Source organism: Diceros bicornis, chromosome 1 (assembly GCF_020826845.1).
Source record: "Diceros bicornis minor isolate mBicDic1 chromosome 1, mDicBic1.mat.cur, whole genome shotgun sequence".
Lineage (NCBI taxonomy): Eukaryota > Metazoa > Chordata > Mammalia > Perissodactyla > Rhinocerotidae > Diceros > Diceros bicornis.
Window position 1 is genome coordinate 7,312,285 of NC_080740.1, and position 23,078 is coordinate 7,335,362.

Here is a 23,078-nt window from a genome sequence, read left to right on the forward strand (position 1 = left end):
AGGTGCTTACTTTTCTAGCTAGAGGACAGTTAGGATTGGTTAGCTTCAGTGTTTCTGCCTGTTAATATGAGATATTGGGGGAACAGGCAATTGAAACAGAGAGTTTATAGTTCTTTTGGTAGCAAAAGATTATAGTGGAGATAAGAAAATAAGAAAAAGCTTTTCTTTCTTTTTTTTTTTTTTGTGAGGAGATCAGCCCTGTGCTAACATCCGCCAGTCCTCCTCTTTTCCTCCTCTTTTTTTGCCGAGGAAGACGGCCCTGGGCTAACATCTGTGCCCATCCTCCTCCACTTTTATATGGGACGCCGCCACAGCATGGCTTGCCAAAGCAGTGCGTCGGTGCGCGCCCGGGATCCGAACCAGCGAACCCCGGGCCGCCGCAGCGGAGCGCGCGCACCCAACCGCTTGCGCCACCAGGCCGGCCCCCAAGAAAAAGCTTTTCTTAATCCCACTTTCCATAAATAATCACTATTAATATTTTGGTACATTTTAATTATATTTTTAAATAAAAAATTGGGATTATACTGTATATACAGTTTTGTCTTATAATTTGTTGTTATCACTTAATATTGGTACAAACTTTCCCCATTTCATGAAATATCTTTCAGAACTTTTAAATAGCTGCATTATATGTTCTCCTGTGGATGGATCACAATTTATCTAACCATTTTCCTATTGTTGGTCATTGGGTTATTTCTAACTTTTGCTTTTATAAATAATGTTGTCGTGAGCATTCTTGGCATACACACATTTGTGCATATCTTGGATTATTTCCTTATGATATTTTCAAAGACAAGCTATTGATGGGTCATGAGGTATAAATATTTCTATGGCTTTTACATAATGCCAGATTGTGCGCCAGGATTATTATATGGACTAGTCTATACTCCCACTGTCAGGTGTGAGGATACCCATTTTACCACATCTTTTCCAAAATGTAATCTTATGGTAATAATCATTTAAAAAATAATTAGGTAAAATTTGCATTTCTTTGATTACTAATGAGGTTGACATTTTTGATATGCTTATTTTCCTTTTATAAGCTGCCTGTTAAGAGTTTTTTAAAATGCATTTGCCCTCAATAACATGTTCATCTATTTCTTATTGATTTGTAGGTAATGAAATATATTAACTGTTGTGTGTATTGCTTATTATTTAGATTTTGCTTTTTAATCTTGGTTATGAAATACTTTATGTCATCAAAGTTCAAAATTTTTATGTAGTCAGATATATTACTTTGTCATTTTCATTTCTCTCCCTTTACTCCTTCTAAATGTTTAGAATGACTTTTCTCCAACACAAGATCAGATAACCATCTATATTCTATGTACTATACTATATTCTAGTCTTTATAGTTTCTTTTTTTTTTTTCACATTGGACTTTAATCCATTTGGAATTTATTCTGGTGAGATACAAGGATCTGATTTTTTCCCCCCAAACGTTTAAATAATTGTCCCAGCACCATTTATTGATAATCTCACCTGTTCCCACTGATTGGAAATGCTATCTCAGTCATTTGCTGTAATTTTTATATACACCATCATTATGTATGTACTATAATTCCAAATTTTGGTATTTTAGGCTTTTCATTTTTCTATGTTATGGTTGTGAAATATGTCACTGTTTTTGCACTTCTTGATTACTAGTGAGATTGAACTATTAGTTCATACTTTATTGGTCAATCCTGTTTTCTCTTCTTCATATTCCCTGTTCAAATCTTTTGCCCATTTTTTTATTAGTTTGTATTTTCATGGATTTGTAACAATTCTTTTCTGTATTCTGGTTAGCAATATTTTGTTATATGCATAAACCGGTTTTCCCAGTCTGTCATTTGACTTTTCACTTTATTTGATTAAGTTTTCCATATAGTTGAATTTGTCCATCTTAACTTTATGGTGTGTGCGTTTTCGAATCTTAATTTAACATACTTACTGAGTAGTTACTGTGTTCCAGGCACTCTTTTAGACACTTGGGATGCATCATAGACAAAACACACAAAGATTTGTGGAGCTTACATTTGAGAAGCTCTTATGTATCCTGAGTGCATAAAAATACCTGTATATTTTTCCTAAAAGTGTTTGTTTTGCTTTTCCACTTTTAGGTCATTAGTCCACCTGGAATTTACTTTTGTATGTAATGTAAAGTAGGAAATCTAGTTTAATTGTTCCATCAGGGTAACCAGTTATCCCAGCACCATTTATTTGCTAATACATTATTTCTCTACTGTTTTTTAGTGTCACCTCTGTTGGGTATCACGTTTCTGCATTTGTGTGGGTTTGTTTCTGTGTCCCTTCTATTTATTGGTATATTTCTGTATCTTTGGCATCTGTACCATACCTTTAGTTACTATGTTCTTATAATAAGTCTTGATATCATAGGTCTGCCTGCCTTATTCTTCTTCAAAATTGTTTGACCTCTTCTTAGCCCTTGGCTTTTCCATGTGAATTTCAGAATCAGCTGTACTCCAGTTATATCTCTGGTTGTGCCTAGCTTCCTTTTCATGGCTGCTATTTGCTGTGTCAGGATAAATCCTACCGTCGAGGTGTCTTGCAGCTTTCATAGTTCTGGTCTTTGAACTTCCCCTTTGCAGCTGCTTGCTTGCATGCTTGCTTTCTCTCCCTTCTTCCTGTCTTCTTTTTCTTATGACCATTTAAAAGATTACTTTACAAATGTATTTTTTATTTAAAAATGTAGTTTATTGGGGAGGGGAAGGCAAATAATAGAGAAGTGTATAAAACAAAAGGTGCAAATCCCTCTGATAGCAGTTTGCTGAGAACTTTCATATATTTTTCTGAGCATGTGTAATGTGTGTTTGTAAAAGTAAAAATAGGTCATATGCATACTGTTCCGTAGTTTGCTTTATTTCACTTAGTATTTAAAAAGGCATTCTTCTATAGCTCTGACTCATTCCTTTTGATGGCTGCACTGTATGTATATAGGCACGCGCCATTGATGTGTTCTGAGAAATGCTTCGTTAGGCGATTTTGTCATTGTGTGAACATCATAGAGTATACTTACACAAACCTAGATGGTAGAACCTACCCCACACCTATGCTGTATGGTACCATTTTCTAGGACCACTATCGTATATGTGGTCTGTCCTTGACCAAAATGTTGTGTGGCTCTTGTGACCAGTTGTCCTTTGATGGACTTGTAGATATCTACCTACTTTTTGATCTTGCATCTACTTTCAAATACTGCTGATTCTCCTCGGTAAAGTGGAGATTGTGCAGTTTATTTTCCATCTCCCTAAGGCCTCTCCTCTTACTCTTTTCAAGGGGTATTAGTGGGGTTCTGTCAAGAGCTTTCTATCTACTTTTTAGGGCACTGACATGTAGCTTTCTTAAGAGGTAAGAGTTGATAGTTAACCTTGGTGTAAATTCTTCAGTTTGGTGTTGTCTGTATTTTACTAAAAAGAAATACTTAAAGGTTTTTTTTAAAATTTTTTATTGTGGTATCCTGAAGGAGAGTGTTGGTGGTGTAGTGTTAGAGGTAGCAGCCACATTGAAGAATTGGTAAAGGAATAAGTTTGAGAAAATGGAGATGGGGAGCTTAAGCAGCTCTTTGCCAGACACTCGACCGTGAGAAGGAAGGGGAGGAAAAGATGCAGTTCCTGGCATTTTGCTTTGTGTTGGTATTATGCCTTTTGAAAGAAGTTAAAATTAGATCTCTATGTTATGTAACTTGTCCTTTTCTTAATCTTCCTAGGCTCCACCAGGCAATGTGAAAATGCCTAATGTACCCAGTACACAACCAGCAATAATGAAACCAACAGAGGAACATCCAGCTTATACACAGATTGCAAAGGTTAGTTCATGTTACATGTATAAATTCGTATTGGAAGTTACAGTATCAATAACAATTACCATCAGAGCAAAATAATTCTTTATATGTTGCATTCCTTATTGTTAAATTTTTAACTTACTTTTGAGTCTAGATTAACTAGCTTGTCAGCCTTATAATACTCATACTTCTTTTTCAGTTTATAACATTTGCTTTATTCCATTATTAGCAGTTACTGAATACATATATTATCTTGGTATACAATTTGTATAGTGAATTTTTATTGCCTTTGGTCTCACTTTTTAATGCATACCATTACAGTAACAATGATAGAATAATAGATATTACTGAAAGAGAGTTATAATGGCTAAGCAAGGAGCAATGGTAGGACATAGAAGGTGGCAAAAATACAAGAAAAAAGGAGATGAATAGGATGCCTGGTATTACATAAAGGTGAGTGGAGTTACACATCAGAATTTCTTAACCATGTCCTTCTTTTACCTCATTATCTTATAAAATATATTACATATTCTTGCATTGAGAACCTTATGTACCGTTTAACCCAATTCATAAGAACCAATTCAGTTGCCCTTTTCTCCATTCGTCTGTTTTCCTCAACTGTTCCCTTTGTCTCCGTTCTTCACTATCATTTAGGCATAGAGGTCACCTTAATTTCTTTTTCCCAATTACCTTAGGACTCTGACTACTCTTACTGAGAGAATTTTTTCCTGTCCTAATGTGCCCAACATTCCCACTGAGGGTTTTCATAACCAAAAGACCAAAGTGGGCCAAATATCTCCATAATATTTTCTGAAACTGTAATCTTCAGTGAATTCTTATATTTTGGAAGAGCATTTGAATTAGATTTCTAGCATAGTAGAGGGAGGAGTAGGAAATAGCGTATCATTGTTACAATATTTTATACTTGTGACAAGCTGTTCACTTATTTTTTGTTTAGGAACATGCCTTGGCCCAAGCCGAACTCCTTAAGCGCCAGGAAGAACTAGAAAGAAAAGCAGCAGAATTAGATCGTCGAGAACGAGAAATGCAAAACCTCAGTCAACATGGTAGTGTCCCGAGAAGTCTGAAATAAAAATAACTTTTAAACACTTTAAATTGTGCCTGCACTAGCTCTAGGTCATTTGTTTTGTGGATAAAACCCTGCCCTGTTTTCCTGTTCTATCAAGGAGATCAGACAGCAGATTTCCTATTTGGTACTCTGTAGCTCTCTGATCTTGGCTGATGTGCATAGTCTTTTGATAGATTAGAACAGTGTTACCATTATCACACCACAGAAAGTGAATGTGAATAGGATAGTTTTGGTTTACTCTAAGGCCAGAAGCCTTTGATTCTGTGCTTGGGCCCTCTGAGTCTATTGAAACTTTATGAGTACATGGAAATGTGCCCTACATTTGACTCTTAACTTCTGGTTTATTCAGCCCAGCTTCAAATTACCTGCCCCTGTCCTCACAACTATATCATATCTGTGGAATCATTTAAAAAAAAACGTCTCTGATGACTTTAGGAAGCTTAGGGTGTTTTGAGGACGCCAAGGAAATAAATAAGTGCTGAATTGACTATTTGCTATGAAATCTATTCAGGCTGTGACTAACAGGCCACTTCAGAGGAGTATCTTAGGGAAAGCTAGCAGTCCAAGCCTGGGTAAGAAGAGATAAGAGAGCTGAGACAAGTCATTGTTAGTATGTCTGCGATAGTGATGGAATGGCAAGGCTAGGACAATGAAATAAATCAACTGTTTCTTCCTTATCTTAGAACGTGTAAGTCTGTGGCCTCATGAGGACACATTTATCCTGGGCCATTTTCTTGCTTGCAGCATCAGAGATAGCATCTATAAAAGGAGAAACTAAAGATTTAATTGAGATCAGTATTTCTCTGTGTAATTAAAAACTGTTGTATTTCCTTAGCATTGACTAATACAAGTTATTTCTATGACATGTTTTAGTAAAGGTATTCATGAAGAGTGGGAAATTAATAATTAGACTTGCAGTATGTTGTACTTGTAAGTACTCTTCATCTATTAACTCATTTAATCCTTAGTACAATTCTGTGAAGGGTGGTATAGTTGTTATTTTACAGCTGTAGAAACAAAGTCCTCAGGAGGTTAAGTAAGTTGCCCGAGGTCTCCTGCCAGTTAGTGGCTTGGCTGTTCTGGTTTCAGAGCCTTGCTCTTTACTGCTGTTCTCTGCTGCTTCTCAAATAGTATGAGCTTGTATGAGAAATGAATGAACTATATGAAATTTGAAAAGGGTGGTAAATTAAACAGTGGAGACATGTTGGGAAGAATCAGAAATAGGTCATGCTTTTTTTTCCATTATGAAAATTTTCCTGGTCTATAAAAAGTGTGTAAAATATAATTTTTAAAAGTTGTGGGATATAGTATCTAAAATGAGAAAATGGCCGTTAGGTGCCATTTTACCCTCTATTTTTAATGTTTTGACTTGTTTAATTTTAGTTTTTTATTTCCCCCACCACTTCCAAAGCCCTATTTTCAATCTAATTTCTTTATATAGACACCTTATCTTTCCTCATAATTTGAATTTGTTTTTTCTCCAAGTTTTTGAAGGTGTTATAATTCCTTAGCTTCTTTCTCATGACTTTTTCATGTTTTCTTCCATGTGTCTTTTGGATATTATTTTTTCCAGACTTTGAGATTTTGAAATCTGATTCTTTGGTATTGGTTAATCTTGTGTTTCTTCATGGAGCTAACAGTAGAAAACTTGAAAGATTCGGAAGCTGGTCTTCCCTCTCTTCATAGGTTAGGAAATATATTGAAAGATTTAAGATGCTGAGGAGGAAATTGTAGAGATTTGAAAACTGCATGGCCTTCACATGAGAGCTAGACTCTTGGGACTTTGAAATAAATCTATTCTTAGGGCAGAGTCACAGGGTATGTCCGTGTGCTCTTTTTTCGTTTCTTATTTCAAATATACATAAATGGTTCCTGCTAAACATTATATGATATGACGCTGGAAGATTATTTTATCATCCAATGTTTTCAAAAATGATATTCTGGGAAAGTTTTAGAAAATATAAAGCTTGGCTTTCAAAGTTCTCTAGGAATGTAGAGCTATAGTATTGTATTTGTAAAACACCTATTAAAAGAATACATAATATTCTTCTTTATTATGAAACCAAAAATAAGAATAGCACATATTTGTCCTAATACAAATAAATTTTTTTTTTTAATTTGCAGGCAGAAAAAATAATTGGCCACCTCTTCCTGACAATTTTCCTGTAGGACCTTGTTTCTATCAGGATTTTTCTGTAGACATTCCTGTAGAATTCCAAAAGACAGTAAAGATTATGTACTACTTGTGGATGTGTGAGTATAGAATAAATTATATTTTGGTCAACAGAGTTTATATTTTATTGTCAAAATTCACCTTTTTTGGAATGCATATATTAAGGATAGTATTGTAAATTGGTCTTTTCCTATAGATCTTTTAATTTTCAGAGTGAAACATATATTCAGGTACTTTAAAATTGTACTGTCTGTGACAACTTGTTTTTAGCTGAGGAATACTTATGTATCAAGAACTGGCATTCTTTTAGGAAAGGACTTCTCTGTCACACAGGTAGAATTTTGCAACAATCCTTTTTCCTTGAAAAATGTTACCTAGGCAATATTTGCTTGGAAAAAATTATGCATAGTATTTTTATGCACATGAAGGCCACTAAAAATTCTATTAAGGTATCATGACTATTTTTTAAAAGGGGCATAAAATATTGTAATAAACTAATTTTTCTTACAGCTTTGAGCACAATTTACTTTTCGAGTGGTAATGAATACTTTTATTATTGAAAGTACCTAATTAATATAGGTTGTTTTATTGAATAGAACATTAGGACATACATTTTAGGCTGTGATGCTGACATTGCTTTGAGTGTAATTACAGCTCATGGAATACTAAAATAAACTGTCAGGCTGCTAACAGTTTGCTGTGTGTACACAGAATTCCCACTTACTCTGTTTCATTTTAATTCCAAACAGTAGTCTCAGCCCCATTTAATGTCATCATATCCGTAGGTGAGGTAGCTGTCACAGCTCCTCGCCTACATAGCTTACAGGTTAATGGATAATTTGTAGAGTGCGTTTTTGATGGAGGAAATTGGTATGTTTTTACTGTATCATTAGGGAGCCTTTTTCCCTCTAAATGTATAAGATAATTTTCCTCAAAATCTTTTAGGAGCATTCTTCACATGTGTGAAGTTGCTTTTGAATTTGAGAAGTGATTCCTTATGCATAGAACATTTTTAACTCTTTAGTTTCTTTCTGAGATTTTGTTGTCTAATATCTTTTGCTGAATCCCCAGTGTCATTAGTAGTATATATTTTTAATATTAAAGGTTTTGATTCCATATATGTACATGCTAACAAACTCATGTATTTTATTTAATCAATATATCCTATATGCATATATAGTAATTATTTTTAAATGGGCAGAAATTGGCCTTGCGTTTTAGGTATAAGTTCTTTGACTTAGTGAAAAACATATTTTTGATGGGGGAAATGGGGTTTGGAAGAAAATTCTGTAAAGAATTTAGTAAATAGAGGTTGAATGGGGAAGATGATTAATTTTAACTGAGTGATTAACTGCTTTACCAGTGCTGATTGTTTCAGAATACATCTGTTTAGTCTTAGAATTATATAACTCTCTGAGGTTCTTATAAATAATGTAATTGGCTATAGTTTTTCCTAACCCTGTTCAGTTGGCAGATCTGTTAACTGTATTCAAAGGAGGGCTCAAGATTCCAGTTAAGGTTCTGATTTGAGGAAGCATTACCTGGAACAAAGTAAGATCTAGTACCAGCTCAGTGATGTCTCTAAATTTCATAGAATATAGGCTGTTTTGAAAAGTTATTTTCAAGAAGTGTCAACCTGTTCTTGATTTTGGAGTTGACTAATGCTTTCACGCTGTAATAATAATTGTGATGAGAGAGAACGTTTATTGAGGATTTACTTTATGCCGGGCACAGTACTAATCACTTCTTGTACATTATGTGATTAAATCCTAACCACAGTATGAGGCAGGTACTATGTTATCTAGTTTTATAGATAGAGAACCTAAAGCTTAGAGATTTTCAGTAATTTGTCCAAGATTACATAGCAAGTAAAGTTGGAGTTGGAGAGCTTGACTCCAGAGCCCGGAGTCTAGATTTCCATGTTATACCACCTACAAAGTACCAAAATTAAGAAGTAATTTACATTTTAAACCCAAATATGGTGAAGATATGCTTTCAAAGCTCCCTTACTTGAAACAAATAATTTATACTATAAAGGAATTGAAGCAATTAGAAATATCGCTGTGAGATGAATCTAAGCCTCTTTAAGTGTACTCTTGAATTTAAAAAAAAGAATAATAAAAACAATCCAGCTACGTTAAAGACCACTTAGTGAAGATAATATACTGTTATAAAGCTGTTTGTTAGGTGTCTATATTGTAATGCAGAGCTTAACAAAAGAATATTGTAGTGATAGTTGCAAAGTTAGGTCCACTAGTACCAGATTTCAGTACTTAATAAACCAAATTGAAATTTTATATATGAGTCATTCAACTTGCAAATCATATAAACAAAATGGCCTAAGACTTTCTTTAGTGTTCTACCTGCACTTGGAATCCACCAAATGGATCAGAATTGGATTGAAATTAGCAACATAGAATCATGCATTTCACAGTACCTTGCCTTTTATATGTTTTTTTAATCTCTAAGTGGACTGATTATTTAATAAGTAGGCCTAGACATTTTACTCTTCATTGAGGTACAAATAAATGACTTATTGATCCTTAGTCATTGGTTAGTGTGAAAACATTTGTAAAAGAGTTTTAATAGATTACACAAAATTAAATTGATATTTTTGTCTATATTTAGAAGAATTTTTGTGAACTTTAAAATACACAAACCCATATATTCTGCCTTTCTTCCCTTAAGTGGATTATGGGAGAAACCTTTAAAAATTATTTCTCTGAAGGTTGAAATCTTGAGTTAGAACGTTCTGAACATTTAAAACTTTTTTAGGCAGTTGGATGTCATTTATTTATTTATTTATTTTCCCCCAAAGCCCCAGTAGATATTTGTATGTCATAGCTGCACATCCTTCTAGTTGCTGTATGTGGGACGCGGCCTCAGCATGGCCGGAGAAGCAGTGCGTCGGTGCGCGCCCGGGATCCGAACCCGGGCCGCCAGTAGCGGAGCGCGCGCACTTAACCACTAAGCCACCGGGCCGGCCCAGTTGGATGCCATTTAATGTTACAGACTAATAATTTTCTATCTCACGATCTTTTGAATTCTGTTTTTAAGTCCTTAACAGAACTACTTTTATTTTGAGGCAAAGGATTTTGAGTAATTTTATTAGTTAGCTAGCTTTCATGATAGTTAGAAATCTTGATGGGAGTAAGAGTCTTTCTTCTGTAATAGAATGGAATGGAATTTTAAAGCTGGAAGAGCTCCTGCATTTCTATAGCTGAAAAATGGAAATGCACAGAGGTTGATTAGCTCATTATTAAATCACTATAACCCAGGTGTTTCACTCTTCCTGGGGCGCTCTCTCCTGCTCTAGAGTTTGTGTATTCATTAAGTTGTTGGATGAGAGCAAATTTAGAGGCATCCTAGAATGTGTGTTTTAATCCTGTTTCATTAATTATTAATTTTGATTAATAATTTAAAGAGATTTTAAAGTTTGTTTTTAATGTATGTTGAGTTTTTTTATTTAGATTCACTAGATTTTCCATTTGTTATTTTTAATTCAAGTAGTAGTTGGGATATTTTTATTGTATTGATTCTTTACATTAAACATTAACTTTTGAAAGATTTTATTTCCTATAATAAATTAGGAATAAATTTTTTAAAAATCCTTTTTAAAAGTTACTAATTATATTGGGTAAATGTGGTTCTTTTGTATCATAGTATGGTTAGACGTTACTCAGATTGTTTTTGATCTGTCTGGGAAAGTAATTATTAACAACATTTGAAGAGTTTGCCAAGATCTATTTGTGTTAACTAAAAGAAAGGTCTGCCACAGCAGCTGAAATGCATCATAGTGTACTTTTTATTTTATTTTTTTAAATAAGTTTAATCCTCTACCAAAACAGTTTTTGTCCCAGGACTTTAATAAATGGACAAATCTGTGAAGATGAATTAATAATCCTTATAGATTGACTGTATAGTCACTAGAAATTACTACTGTATTAGTATTTTTAGTCCAATGATTCTAATTAATTTGATTGCTTAAAAATGTTATAATGAGATTGCACAGGGCACTTCTCCAGTTTTCTCTTCTCTGTGTAGAGACTCTGGCAGGAGTCTGGAGCTCCTTTCTGTAAAAATAAAGTTCTGAGTGTAGGATCTTTTTCCTCCCAAGTCCTGGTCCTTTTTCTGGCAGGCACTACTTTTCTTCTTTGGCCTTGGACCAAGAGACGCATCACATGTTTCCTTCTCAGGGAAGAAGCCCTTAAGGTAGTGCTTCTCTAGTTTAGCTGTGTAATTGCCCTTTAGGAGAGGACCAGAAGAATCTTTGCCAAACAGTGCATAGCACTCCTTTTCCTGTGTATACTCTGCTTTCAAATCAAATGTGTAAGAAACAGCAGTGTTTTGAAAAATATTAAATGGAAACATGGGATAGAATGCATTTGCTTTTAGGAAGTATTTTTTCATTTACAATTTTTGTTGAATGAACTCATAAATTGAATGTAAACATTTGTTTTCTATTTTCTTTTTTGATTCCACAGTCCACGCTGTAACACTGTTTCTAAATATCTTCGGATGCTTGGCTTGGTTTTGTGTTGATTCTGCAAGAGCGGTTGATTTTGGATTGAGTATCCTCTGGTTCTTGCTTTTTACTCCGTGTTCATTTGTGTGTTGGTACAGACCACTTTACGGAGCTTTCAGGTAAAATGTGTGTACTTTAAAATATTCTCTTTAAAACCTGTGAAGTAAATAATTCATAGTACACCTTACAGGGAAAACTGACACATTTTGATTTTTAAAATTTTTTGTTGTTGTATAACATACCTTCAGAAAAGTCCATACATAACATGCCTGTGTATTCATTAGGTTTAGTAAGTCATAAAATCCCATTCTTTTCTCCCACTTGAGAAAAAGGTCAAATATGAAAATGAATGAAAGAAAAATGAACAGTCTAAGGTCTTATTAGTATTTGTAAGAGATTCTATTTCATATGATACAGTTACTTTAAGAAAAGTTTTGCTCTTCATTCCCCCTTCAAAAAAAAAAATCACAAGTGGTGATTATAGCCTGTCTTAAATGAACCTGGGTAAGGTAAGTACACATGTGATATTTAAAAGGAGTCACTTTCACCTAGCAACTTGGTAATTATTTTCTGTGTAAGTTCATTTTTGGTTTTTCAAAAGCCAGCAACATTTTAAAACTATTTAGACTATAAGATTAAGTATAATACTTTGCATGGTATGCATTTTTTTTATTATTGATGTTTCAATAGTTTTTAACATTGTAAAATTTTGGGTTGTACATTTTTGCTTGTCCATCACCATATATATGACTCCCTTCACCCCTTGTGCCCACCCCCTACCCCCATTGCCCCTGGTAACCACAATACAGTTTTCTCTGTCCATGTGTTGGTTTATATTCCACATATGAGTGAGATCATACAGTGTTTGTCTTTGTCTTTCTGGCTTACTTCACTTAACATAATACCCTCCAGGCCCATCCATGTTGTTGCAAATGGGACGATTTTGTCTTTTTTTAGTGGCTGAGTAGTATTCTGTTGTATATATATACCACATTTTCTTGATCCAGTCATCAGTTGAGGGACACTTAGGTTGCTTCCACTTCTTGGATATAGTGAATAATGCTGCAATGAGCGTAGGGGTGCATAAGCCTCTTTGGATTGTTGATTTCAGGTTCGTTGGATAGATTCCCAGTAGTGGGATAGCTGGATCATAGGGCATCTCTATGTTTAATTCTTTGCGGAATCTCCATACCATTTTCCATAGAGGCTGCACCAGTTTGCATTCCCACCAGCTGTGTATGAGGGTTCCTGTTTCTCCACATCCTCTCCAACATTTGTTGTTTTTTGTCTTGGTGATTATAGCCATTCTAACGGGCATGAGGTGATATCTTAGTGTTGTTTTGATTTTCATGGTATATTTTAATCAGTGGGTTAGGATTAACATTTCTTTAATTCATGTTCTCTGGGATATTAATAAGTGTTGCAGAAAAAAGGGTTCATTAGCTTACGTTTGGGAATAGCTGGATAATAAAGTTAAGCAAGTTTCTTAATTGGACTCTTTAAGAACCTAGTGTGCTTTGTAATTTGACCATAAAACCATTATTTTTTTGTGGAGCACCTTGTTGGATTATTGCTTTGAGAAATAAACATTGGGAAATGCTGATTTAGATGACAGTCTGTCCTGTATGAGTCCGTGTATTCAATCATTTGCCAACTCATTCGTATTTGAGTAAACTCATTTATGAATAATGAACCTTTTTCAACTCTCACAAATGAGGGGCAACATTACTAAAAAATAGGCATGTATTGTGCAAGTAACATATTAGAGAAATAACAGGGCCAGTTCAATTAATTTTTTTTCCACTTCAACTTAAAATTTCTTTAATTAACCAGAATGTTTATCAGTCTCCCTCCCCCAATGGAATTAGAAACCCAGATATGTAAACAGATGGAAAAAAAGAGAAAAGGGAGAAAATTAGGGAATTTGGGAAGAAAAGATGCCATTCAACAGAAAACTAAATTGGTTAGAAATGGAGTGAAGGGAAGAAAATAGATGGGAGGAGAGAAAAGGAGGAAAGAACCTATGGATGTATTGGAATGTGGGAGTTTGGTTATCAAGGAGTGGGCTGAGGTGCCCCTGTAGATGTGGGTTGGAGAGGAATAAAAAGGACCTATTAACTCCTTGATCTAGGGAGAAAGTTATCGCTACCATTTTCCTTGTTATCTAAGCCTGGTACACAAGGTTTTTTAGTTTTTTATTTTTTGCCATCTGGCCTCTGCCTGCCTACTTCCATCACATTACCAATATATCTGTATTGATATTGGTGGTTGGGAATGGGGTTGTCTTTGAGACTTTAAAAGTGACCTGAGACTAGAGACTGGATTTTAAACCTTCTGTGACTAATGTAGCCAAAATAAACTACTGAAAGCCAGCTTTCTGCCTTTTATTACTTGAAGTCACTAGTTTCCTTTTATTCCCTTTCTTTGCCAGTTGAAATAAAAATGCTTTGTGGAACATTTTTTCTTCTGGAATTATTAATCCCTAGGCTAAGTTCTTAGCTGCATCTCAACCTTTTCAGTATATCACAAATATGTTAATTATCTGGGTTTCACTGTTCGGAGCAGAACTGAGAGGTATAATTTTTTATAAGGAAATTGAAATTAAAGCGTTTTAAATCATTAATGTACCTTCTCAATGTGTAACTTGGGTATTTCCTTCATCCATATTGCCAAGTGTTGCTGAATCTAAGTCTCTTCTGAAGTATCGAGTAAAGTTTGTTAAACATTGACTGATGACAGATATCTCCCTTAAATATGAAAATCTCAAACCAGATACTTTGGATATGATTATTTACGTTAACTAGAGAGTTTTGAATAGACTTTACTTATTCACATAAGTGCCATATCTGAGATTGGTTTTTTTTGTTGTTGTTTTTTTTTTTGTGAGGAAGATCAGCCCTGAGCTAACATCCATGCCAATCCTCTTCCTTTTGCTGAGGAGGACCGGCTCTGAGCTAACTGAGCTAACATCTATTGCCAATCCTCCTCCTTTCTTTCCCTTTTTCTCCCCAAGGCCCCAGTAGATAGTTGTATGTCATAGTTGCCCATCCTTCTAGTTGCTGTATGTGGGATGCCGCCTCAGCATGGCCAGACAAGCAGCACGTCACTGTGCACCCGGGATCCGAACCTCGGGCCGCCAATAGCAGAGCGTGCGCACTTTACCACTAAGCCATGGGGCCGGCCCCCTGATATCAGTTTTGACAGAGATTACTGCCTTTGAGAAAGGAAGGGTCAGAGGATATGCAAGTGTTTTCATATTCTGTTTTAGGACTGTTGATTAAGAAATGAAACACAAGCATCTGAACATATTATGTAAGTCAGTAAAAAATGGGTAACTAAAACCTTTTAGGCCAGGTTCACATATTTCTTAGAAGTTGTTATTGAAAGCATTTAGTTTCATTAATCAGACTCTGGAGTGAAGCTAAGGGCTTTTTAAAAGTTTTTCAAGTTTTATTCTTCTCTGGCTAATGATATATTTGCCTATTCTGCCATAAAATTATTTAAGTATCTACTGTGAATTTTATTTCTCCAGGTTTCCCTAGAAGTAAAGAAAAGAATAGTAAGCAATAAGAAAAACACAACAGGGATTGATGTTAGGATAAACCAGTCATTGCAAACGTGCGAGTTAGAGAGGACGTGAGGTTTGAGAATGTGATCAGGTTTTTTTTTTTCTAGTTTCCCAGTAGATTGTGTTTTTTTTCTTGTAGATGGTGGTAATTCCAAGTTTCTATTGAGATGATCACATGATTTTTATCCTTCATTTTGTTAATGTGTTATATCACATTGACTGATTTGTGGATGTAACCTTCCTTTGCTGGAATAAATCTCACTTGATCATGGTGTGTGATCCTTCTCATGTATTGTTGAATTCAGTTTGCCAATATTTTCTTGAGGATTTTTGCCTCAACGTTCTTTAGGGATATTGGCCTGCAGTTTTCTTTTCTTGTCTGGTTTTTGTATCAGGGTGATGCTAGCCTCATAAAATGAGTTTGGAAGTATTCCCTCTTCTATTTTTTGGAAGAATTTGAGAAGAGTTGGTATTAATTTGTCTTTAAATGTTGGATAGAATTCACCAATGAAGCCATGTGATCCTGGACTTTTGTTTGTTGGGAGGTTTTTGATTACTGGTTCAGTCTCCTTACTAATAATTGGTCTGTTCATATTTTCTATTTCTTCATGATTCAGACTTAGTAAGTTAAGTTGTAATGTTTTTAGGAGTTTATCCATTTCTTTCAGGTTGTCCAGTTTGTTGGAGTATAAACTCATGTTTGAATTCCTAATTTCAGTAGTTTCTTTCAGTTTAACCATGTACACTTGAATCCTTTTTTTTTTTTTTTTTTTTTTTGGTGAGGAAGATTAGCCCTGAGCTAACATTTATTGCCACTCCTCCTCTTTCTGCTGAGGGAGGCCCTGGGCTAACATCTGTGCCCATCTTCCTCCACTTTAATGGAATGCCACCACAACATGGCTTGATGAGCGGTGCTTAGGTCCACGCCCAGGATCTGAACCTGTGAACCCCGGGCCACTAAAGCGGAGTGTGTGAACCCAACCACCACGCCTTTTGGGTGGCCAACCCCACCCAAAGACCATATTTTATGTTAGGGTTCACTCTTGTGCATTTTAGAGGTTCGGACAAATATAGTGACATGTATCCACCATTATAGTTTCATACAGAGTGGTTTCTCTGCCCTAAAAATCCTGTGCTCTACCTGTTCATCCCTCCCTACCCCCAACCCCTGGCAACTGCTGCTCTTTTTACTATCTCTGTAGTTTTGCCTTTTTTAGAATGTCATATAGTTGGAAACATACAGTATGTAGCCTTTTCAGATTAACAGCTTTCACTTAGTAATATGCATTTAAGGTTCCTCTGTGTCTTTTCATGGCTTGATAGCTCATTTCTTTTTAGCACTGAATAATATTCCATTGTCTGGATGTACTACAGTTTATTTATCCATTCATCTACTGAAGGACATGTTGGTTGCTTCCAAGTTTTTGGCAATTATGAAGAAAGCTTTACGTTGATAAACATATATGTGCATGTTTTTTGTGTGGACATAAGTTTTCAAATATTTTGAGTAAAGAAATCTATAGAACAAGTTGAGAAGAACTGACATCTTGACAGTATTGACTCTTCCTATCTATGAACATAGAATATCTCTCCATTTATGTCCTTGATTTCTTTCATTGGAGTTTTGTAGTTTTCCTCTTACAGATTTTGTACATATTTTGTTAGATTTATACCTAAGTATTTTATTTTTTGTGGTGTTATAAATGATATTGTGTTTTTAATTTCAAATTCCACTTGTTCATTGCTGCTATATAGCAAAGCACTTGATTTTTGTATATTAGCTTTGTATCCTGCAACTTTGCTATAATCACTTATCAGTTCTAGGAGGTTTTTTCTTGTCAATTCTTTCAGATTTCTACGTAGATGATCGTATCATCTACAAACAAAGATAGTTTTTATTTCTTTCTTCCCAATCTTTATACCTTTTATTTCCTTTTCTTGTCTTACTGCATTAGCTTGGAGTTACAGTATGCTGTTGAAAAACTGTGGCGTGAGAGGTTATCCTTGCCTTATTCCTGATCTTAGAGGAAAAGCTTCTAGTTTCTCACCATAAAGTATGATGTTAGCTGTAGTTTTTTGTAGATAGTCTTTATCAACTTGAGGAAGTTACCCCTCTATTCCTAGTTTACTGAGAGTTTATATCATGAATGGGTGTTGGATTTCATCAAATGCTTTTTCTGCATCTGTTGATTTCTAGAGGTTACAATGTACGTTTACAACTAATCCACATCTACTTTTAAAAACACTATACCAGTTCTCGGGTAGTGTGAGTACCTTACATTATCAAAATAATCCTAATTCCTCTCTCCTCACCTTTTTATCATTGCTGTCATTCATTTCACTTATACATGTATAAGCATATATATATACACACACACAAGCATATATAATCGCATATAGTGTCACTATTATTTTGAACAAACTGTTAGATCAATTAAGAATAAGAAAAATGGAAGTTTTCCTTTTACCTCCACTTACTCCTTCTTTGATGCTCTTCCTTTCTTTATGCAGATCCAAGTTTGTGACCTTTGTTATTTTCCTTCTCTCTAAAGAACGTCTTTTAACATTTCTTGCGAGGCAGGTCTACTGGCAACAAATTCCCTCAATTTTTGTTTGTCTGAGAAAGCCTTTTATTTTCTCCTTCACTTTTGAAGAACAGTTTTACAGGGTTCGGAATTCTACATTGGTGATTTTTTTTCTCAACACTAAATATTTTATTGTACTCTCTTCTTGCTTGCATGGTTTCTGAGGAGATGTCAGATGTAATTCTTATCTTTGCTCCTCTACAGGTAAGGTGTTTTTGTTCTCTGGCTTCTTTCAGAATTTTTTTTTCTCTGATTTTCTCTGATTTGAATCTGATTTGCCTAGGTATAGTCCTGTTTGGTGTTCTCTGAGTTTCCTGGATCTGTCCTTTGGTGTCTGGCATTAATTTGGGGAAATTCTCAGTGATTATTGTTCTAATATTTCTTCTGTTCCTTTCTCCTTCTTCTTCTGATATTCCCATTACACATAAGTTACAACTTTTGTAGGTGTGCCACAGTCCTTGGATGTTCTTTTGTTTTTTCCCCAGTCTTTTTCTCTTTGCTTTTCAGTTTTGGAGGTTACTCTTGAGATATCCTTGAGCTCAGTGATTCTTTCCTCAGCCATGTCCAATCTACTAATAAGCCCATTTAAAGGCAGTCTTCATTTCTGTTACTGTGTTTTTGATCTCTAGCATTTTCTGTTTGGTTCTTACTTAGAATTTCCATATCTCTGCTTACATTGTTAATCTGTTCTTGCATGCTGTCTACTTCATCCATCAGAGCCCTCAGCATATTAATTGTAGTTGTAATCATAGTTGATCTGTTAATTCCAACAGCCCAGCCGTATCTGATTTGGGTTCTGACACTTGCTCTATCTCTTCAAACGGTGTTTTTTGCATTTTAGTGTGCCTTGTAATTTTCACTTGATAGCTGGACCCCATGTACTGGGTAAAGGAACTGCTGTAAACAGGCCTTTGGTAATGTGGTGGTAAGGTGTGGCGGGGAGTGTTCTGTAGTCCTGTGGTGAGGTCTCAGTCTTTTAGTGAGCGTGTGCCTCTGGACTGGGAATTTCACCAGTGCTTCTCAGTCCCCATCCCACTTAGGTGGGACGGGATGGCTAGAGTGGTTTGGAGTTGGGTGTTTTCCTTTCCCTATGTAGGTTAGGCTCTGGTTAATTAGTTTCTTCTGAGAGCAGACCTTGTTAAGAACAGAGTGCTCTGGAGTATTTCCAAATGGTTTGTTTTTCCTCCTCTTGCTGGAAGCATGAGGGGATTTTTCCTTGATATTCACTGTGAGAACCAGATCCACCTGTTGGTGATAAAACTCACAGATGTGTGGGGGCTCCCCTGTGACTGTGTTTCCCTGGAGTTTTTAAATCTCAGAGGTGTCCACTCTGAACCTCTGGCAATGCATCAAAGTTCAGATTTTCCTACCCTGGCACTGGTTCCTGGGGCAGTTTCTGCTCTGGTAAGTTTTGGTTCTCTATATTTGTTACCAATTGAACTCTCTCTCCAACCAGGGAGAGAGCTGAGGAAGTCTCTTGCCCTTCCTCCTGGGATTACTTCTCTGTTTGGTGTTGCAGCTTTGAAACAAGACTGAAGCCGAGTGTTCAATAGCACAAGCTTTATTCAATGGCCAGAGAATGGAGAAGTGGGAACCAAGTTCACAAATCAACTTCTCAGCTCCTGAGGTGATTAAGCAGTTATTATAAGGGTTCTAGGTAAAGAAGGAGAGAAATATTCATAGTTGTTTGGGGAAATGGACAGACTTTTCTGGGGAGCAAGGGTGCCACCTGTTTTCTTTCCTTATTTGGTTATATCTTGCAACAGCTGTTGTGGCATCACTGGGTGTGTTCTGGAATATGGTAATATATTACAATGAGTGTATGATAAGTTGCAGGATCTATGTCAGGTCAAGTCGGACTGCCATGTTGCCTTCAACCAGTTTTGACTGGTTTTGTTCAGCCATCTTCTCCTTTCTTTCTTTGTGGTTTCCTGCAAGCTAAAGATAACATTAGGCTTGTTCTGAGCAGAGTTGTGGTTAATGTCTTATGGGGCCAGGGTCCGGGGTAACATATTCATCTGTCTGTCTCTTCAATTTGGGGCTAACAGTTTGTCCTTTGACCTCACTTCTCTCTTGGATCTTAGAACAGTTGTTGGTTTTTCAGTTTGTTTAGCTTTTTACTTTTGTTAGGTTGGATTGGCTACTTCTAAGCTTCTTCCAGGTGCACTTTTTAAAAGCAAGCTGTCTCTGGACAATACACAGAATTCTTTTTGTTGTTGTTTCTTAATAACATACTTAATGGGGGTATTAAGCCTCTTATGTTGGAACATTTTGCTAATTGAAATAGAAATTAAGTGTAATTGAACTATTTAACACAATTTTAACATCTTGAAAAACATAGTAGAGTATGAGCTAGAAAGCAATTTAATTTTTTCTGTGAAAAGATACTTTATATTTGATTTTAAGGATCATTAATTAATGAGTCATTAATTGCTGAAATTTTCACCTAAGCCTTCAGGCTGGACATTAATGGTTCCTGTGTTCCTTCCTTCTTTATTGTATTTACATTATCATTTAATTTGTGGTGAATCCACATATTTCAGTAATCTCCACTCAATGGGTTAATTTATTTTATTTACTAGCAATGTTTATTTCTTAAATAGTTCTTTAAGCGAAGTAGTTAAGGACTTACTGTTTGTTACAAAGTTCTGTGCCAGCTGAGTGTTGAGAATGTGGTGAAGAAAAATGGCCTATTAGCTTTTATGCAGCTTATTTCCTAATAATTTTTCTAAGTGTGGTGTAAGGACCCTTGGGGTTCTCCTTTCAGGGAGCTTAAGAATCTCCTTTTTCTAACTGTATATCTGTGTGCAGCTGATTTTCTTAATTTTCAACCAAAATAGCATAACATAAAACAGATTGAGTGCAGATGATTGGAAAATCCATATAGAATGGAGCAGCGCTAGGGATTTTAAAACTCTAAAACTAACATCTCCTTCTGTGTGCACTTGAAAGAATGTATATTCTGCTTTAGTTGAGTAGAATGTTCTGTAAATATCAACGTGGTCAAATTGGTTTATAGTTTGCTCAATCTTCTGTGTCTATATTGATTTTTTATCTGCTTGTATTTTCAATTCCTGAGAGAGCTATGTTGAAATTTCCAACTTTAATTGTGGATTTTTCTATTTCTTCTTTTAGTTCTATTAGTTTTTGCTTCATGTAGTTTGGTGCTCTCTTGTTAGAGATGTAGTTATGATATGTTTTCTTTGTGCTTTGACTTATTTATCATTGTGTAATAGTCCTCTTTATCCGTGGTTAGTAATCCTTTTTTACTGAAATCTGTTTTATCTGATATTATTACAATCACTTTAGCTTTCTTTTGGTTCATGTTTGCATATTATAAATTTTTCTGTTCTTTTACGTTTAACCTATCAATGTTTTTCCATTTAAAATGGCTCTTTTTAGTAGGCAACATATAGTTGGGTCTTGCTTTTGCATCCAAGTTGACAGTGTCTTTTAATTGGTGTATTTATGCCATTTACATTTAGTGATCTGGTTAGATTAAAATTTGTCTTTTTATGAGCTGTTTTCTATTTGTTCCAACTGTTCTTTGTTTCTTTTTTATTCCTTTTTGCCTTCTTTTGGATCAATTGAGTATTTGTAAATGATTTTATGTTCTCCTATTTCTTCATTATTTTTACCTGTTATCAAAATCTTTTTTAATGATGCCCAGGTTTTTACAATATACATCTTTAATTAATCGTGGCCCATGTTCAAATAGTAATTCATGTATGCTTATTCATGTGTACTGTAAGGACTTCCTAACAGTATCCTCCCATTCTCTCCTCCTTTGTACTGCTTTTGTTATATATTTTATTTTTACATATACTAGAAATACACAGTACATTGCTATTGCTTTTGTTTAGACAACCAATTGTCTCTAAGAAGAATTAAAAATAAGGAAAAATGGGAGCTAGCCCGGTGGCGCAAGTGGTTAAGTGCGTGCACTCCGCTGCGGCGGCCCGGGGTTCACCAGTTCAGATCCCGGGCGCATACCGATGCACCACTTGTCAAGCCATGCTGTGGCAGCGTCCCATGTAAAGTAGAGGAAGATGGGCATGGATGTTAGCCCAGGGCCAGTCTTCCTCAACAACAACAAAAAAAAGGAGGATTGGCAGATGTTAGCTCAGGGCCGATCTTCCTCACAAAGAAAAAAAATAAGGAAAAATGAATTTTATATTTGCCTTTATTAATGCCATTTCAGCTCTTTCTATTTTGTTCAGATCTGTTTCTGTCTTATAACTGTTTTGCCAGAAGAATTTCCTTTAGTGTTTCTTTTAGTACACGTCTGCTGGTAACCAGTGCTATAGTTTTTGTCTGAAAAGGTCCTTATTTTTCATTCAGTTTTGAAAGATATTTTCACTGGATATGGAATTCTGGGTTCACAGTTTTTTTTTTTTCTTTCTTTCAGTATGTTAAACACATCACTTTGATGTGTTCTGGCTTGCAAAGGTTCTGATGAGAAGTCTGCTGTAATTCTTATTCTTGTTCTTTTCTATTTAACATCTTTTTTTTCCTCTCGCTGCCTTAAAAATTGTTTCTTTATTTCTGGTTTTGGGTATTTTGAATATGACATGTGAATGTGTGTGTGTTTTGGTGTGTATCAGTAGTGTTCGCTAATGTTCTTGGATCTGTCGTTTGGAGTTTCATTAATTTTGGAAAGTTCTCAGTCATTATCTCTTCACATAATTCTTCTGCCACTTTTTCTTCTCTTTCTGGAATTCATATTACATGTATGTTAGATTGTTCGATACTGCCCCACAGCTCTTGGATGCTCTGTTCTTTTTTTCTCCACTCTTTTTTTATCCTTGCGTTTCAGTGTGTGTGATTTCTATCTTCAAGTTTGCCCTCAGCTGTGTTGAGTGTGTTGATGAGCTTGTCAAAGGTATTCTTCAAGTCCGTAATCACATTTTTTATTTTTACCATATGTTTGATTATTTCCTATAGCTTACATATATGCTGAGGTTCCTCTACTCTTCATTTATGTTATTCACCTTTTTAACTGGAGTCTTGAATGTATTGATCATAGTTATTTTAAATTCCTTATTTTATAGTGCTAACATTGAGTTATATCTGACTCGGTTTCTTTTGATTGCTTTGTCTCTTGTCCGTATGTTTTTTCCTTGTTTCTTTTTATGCCTTATAACTTCTTTTTCAAAGCTGGACATCTTTTGAAGACAGTAGAAACTGAGATAAATAGCTTTCATGCATGGAAACAGACATCCCTTTCTATTGTTAGGTTTTTAGTGTGTTTGTGTGTGTGTTGTGGGGAGAGGTGCAAGCAGTCCAGTCAAGAATTGATTGAGGTTTGGATTTTTTTTGTTGCTGTGGTTGCCTTTAGTACCTCATGGACTTC

At 35.3% G+C, this 23,078-nt stretch overlaps 1 protein-coding gene across 1 annotated transcript in view; it reads left to right on the forward strand.

Moving 5' to 3' along the window:
• The window catches only part of SCAMP1 (secretory carrier membrane protein 1), a 104,304-nt gene that overhangs the window by 49,908 nt on the left and 31,318 nt on the right, over positions 1 to 23,078 (forward strand). The window contains exons 3-6 of the mRNA XM_058567454.1: positions 3,710 to 3,808; positions 4,743 to 4,851; positions 6,999 to 7,127; positions 11,532 to 11,691. Coding sequence (XP_058423437.1) covers positions 3,710 to 3,808; positions 4,743 to 4,851; positions 6,999 to 7,127; positions 11,532 to 11,691 — 497 coding nt within the window. The remainder of the gene's footprint in view (positions 1 to 3,709; positions 3,809 to 4,742; positions 4,852 to 6,998; positions 7,128 to 11,531; positions 11,692 to 23,078) is intronic.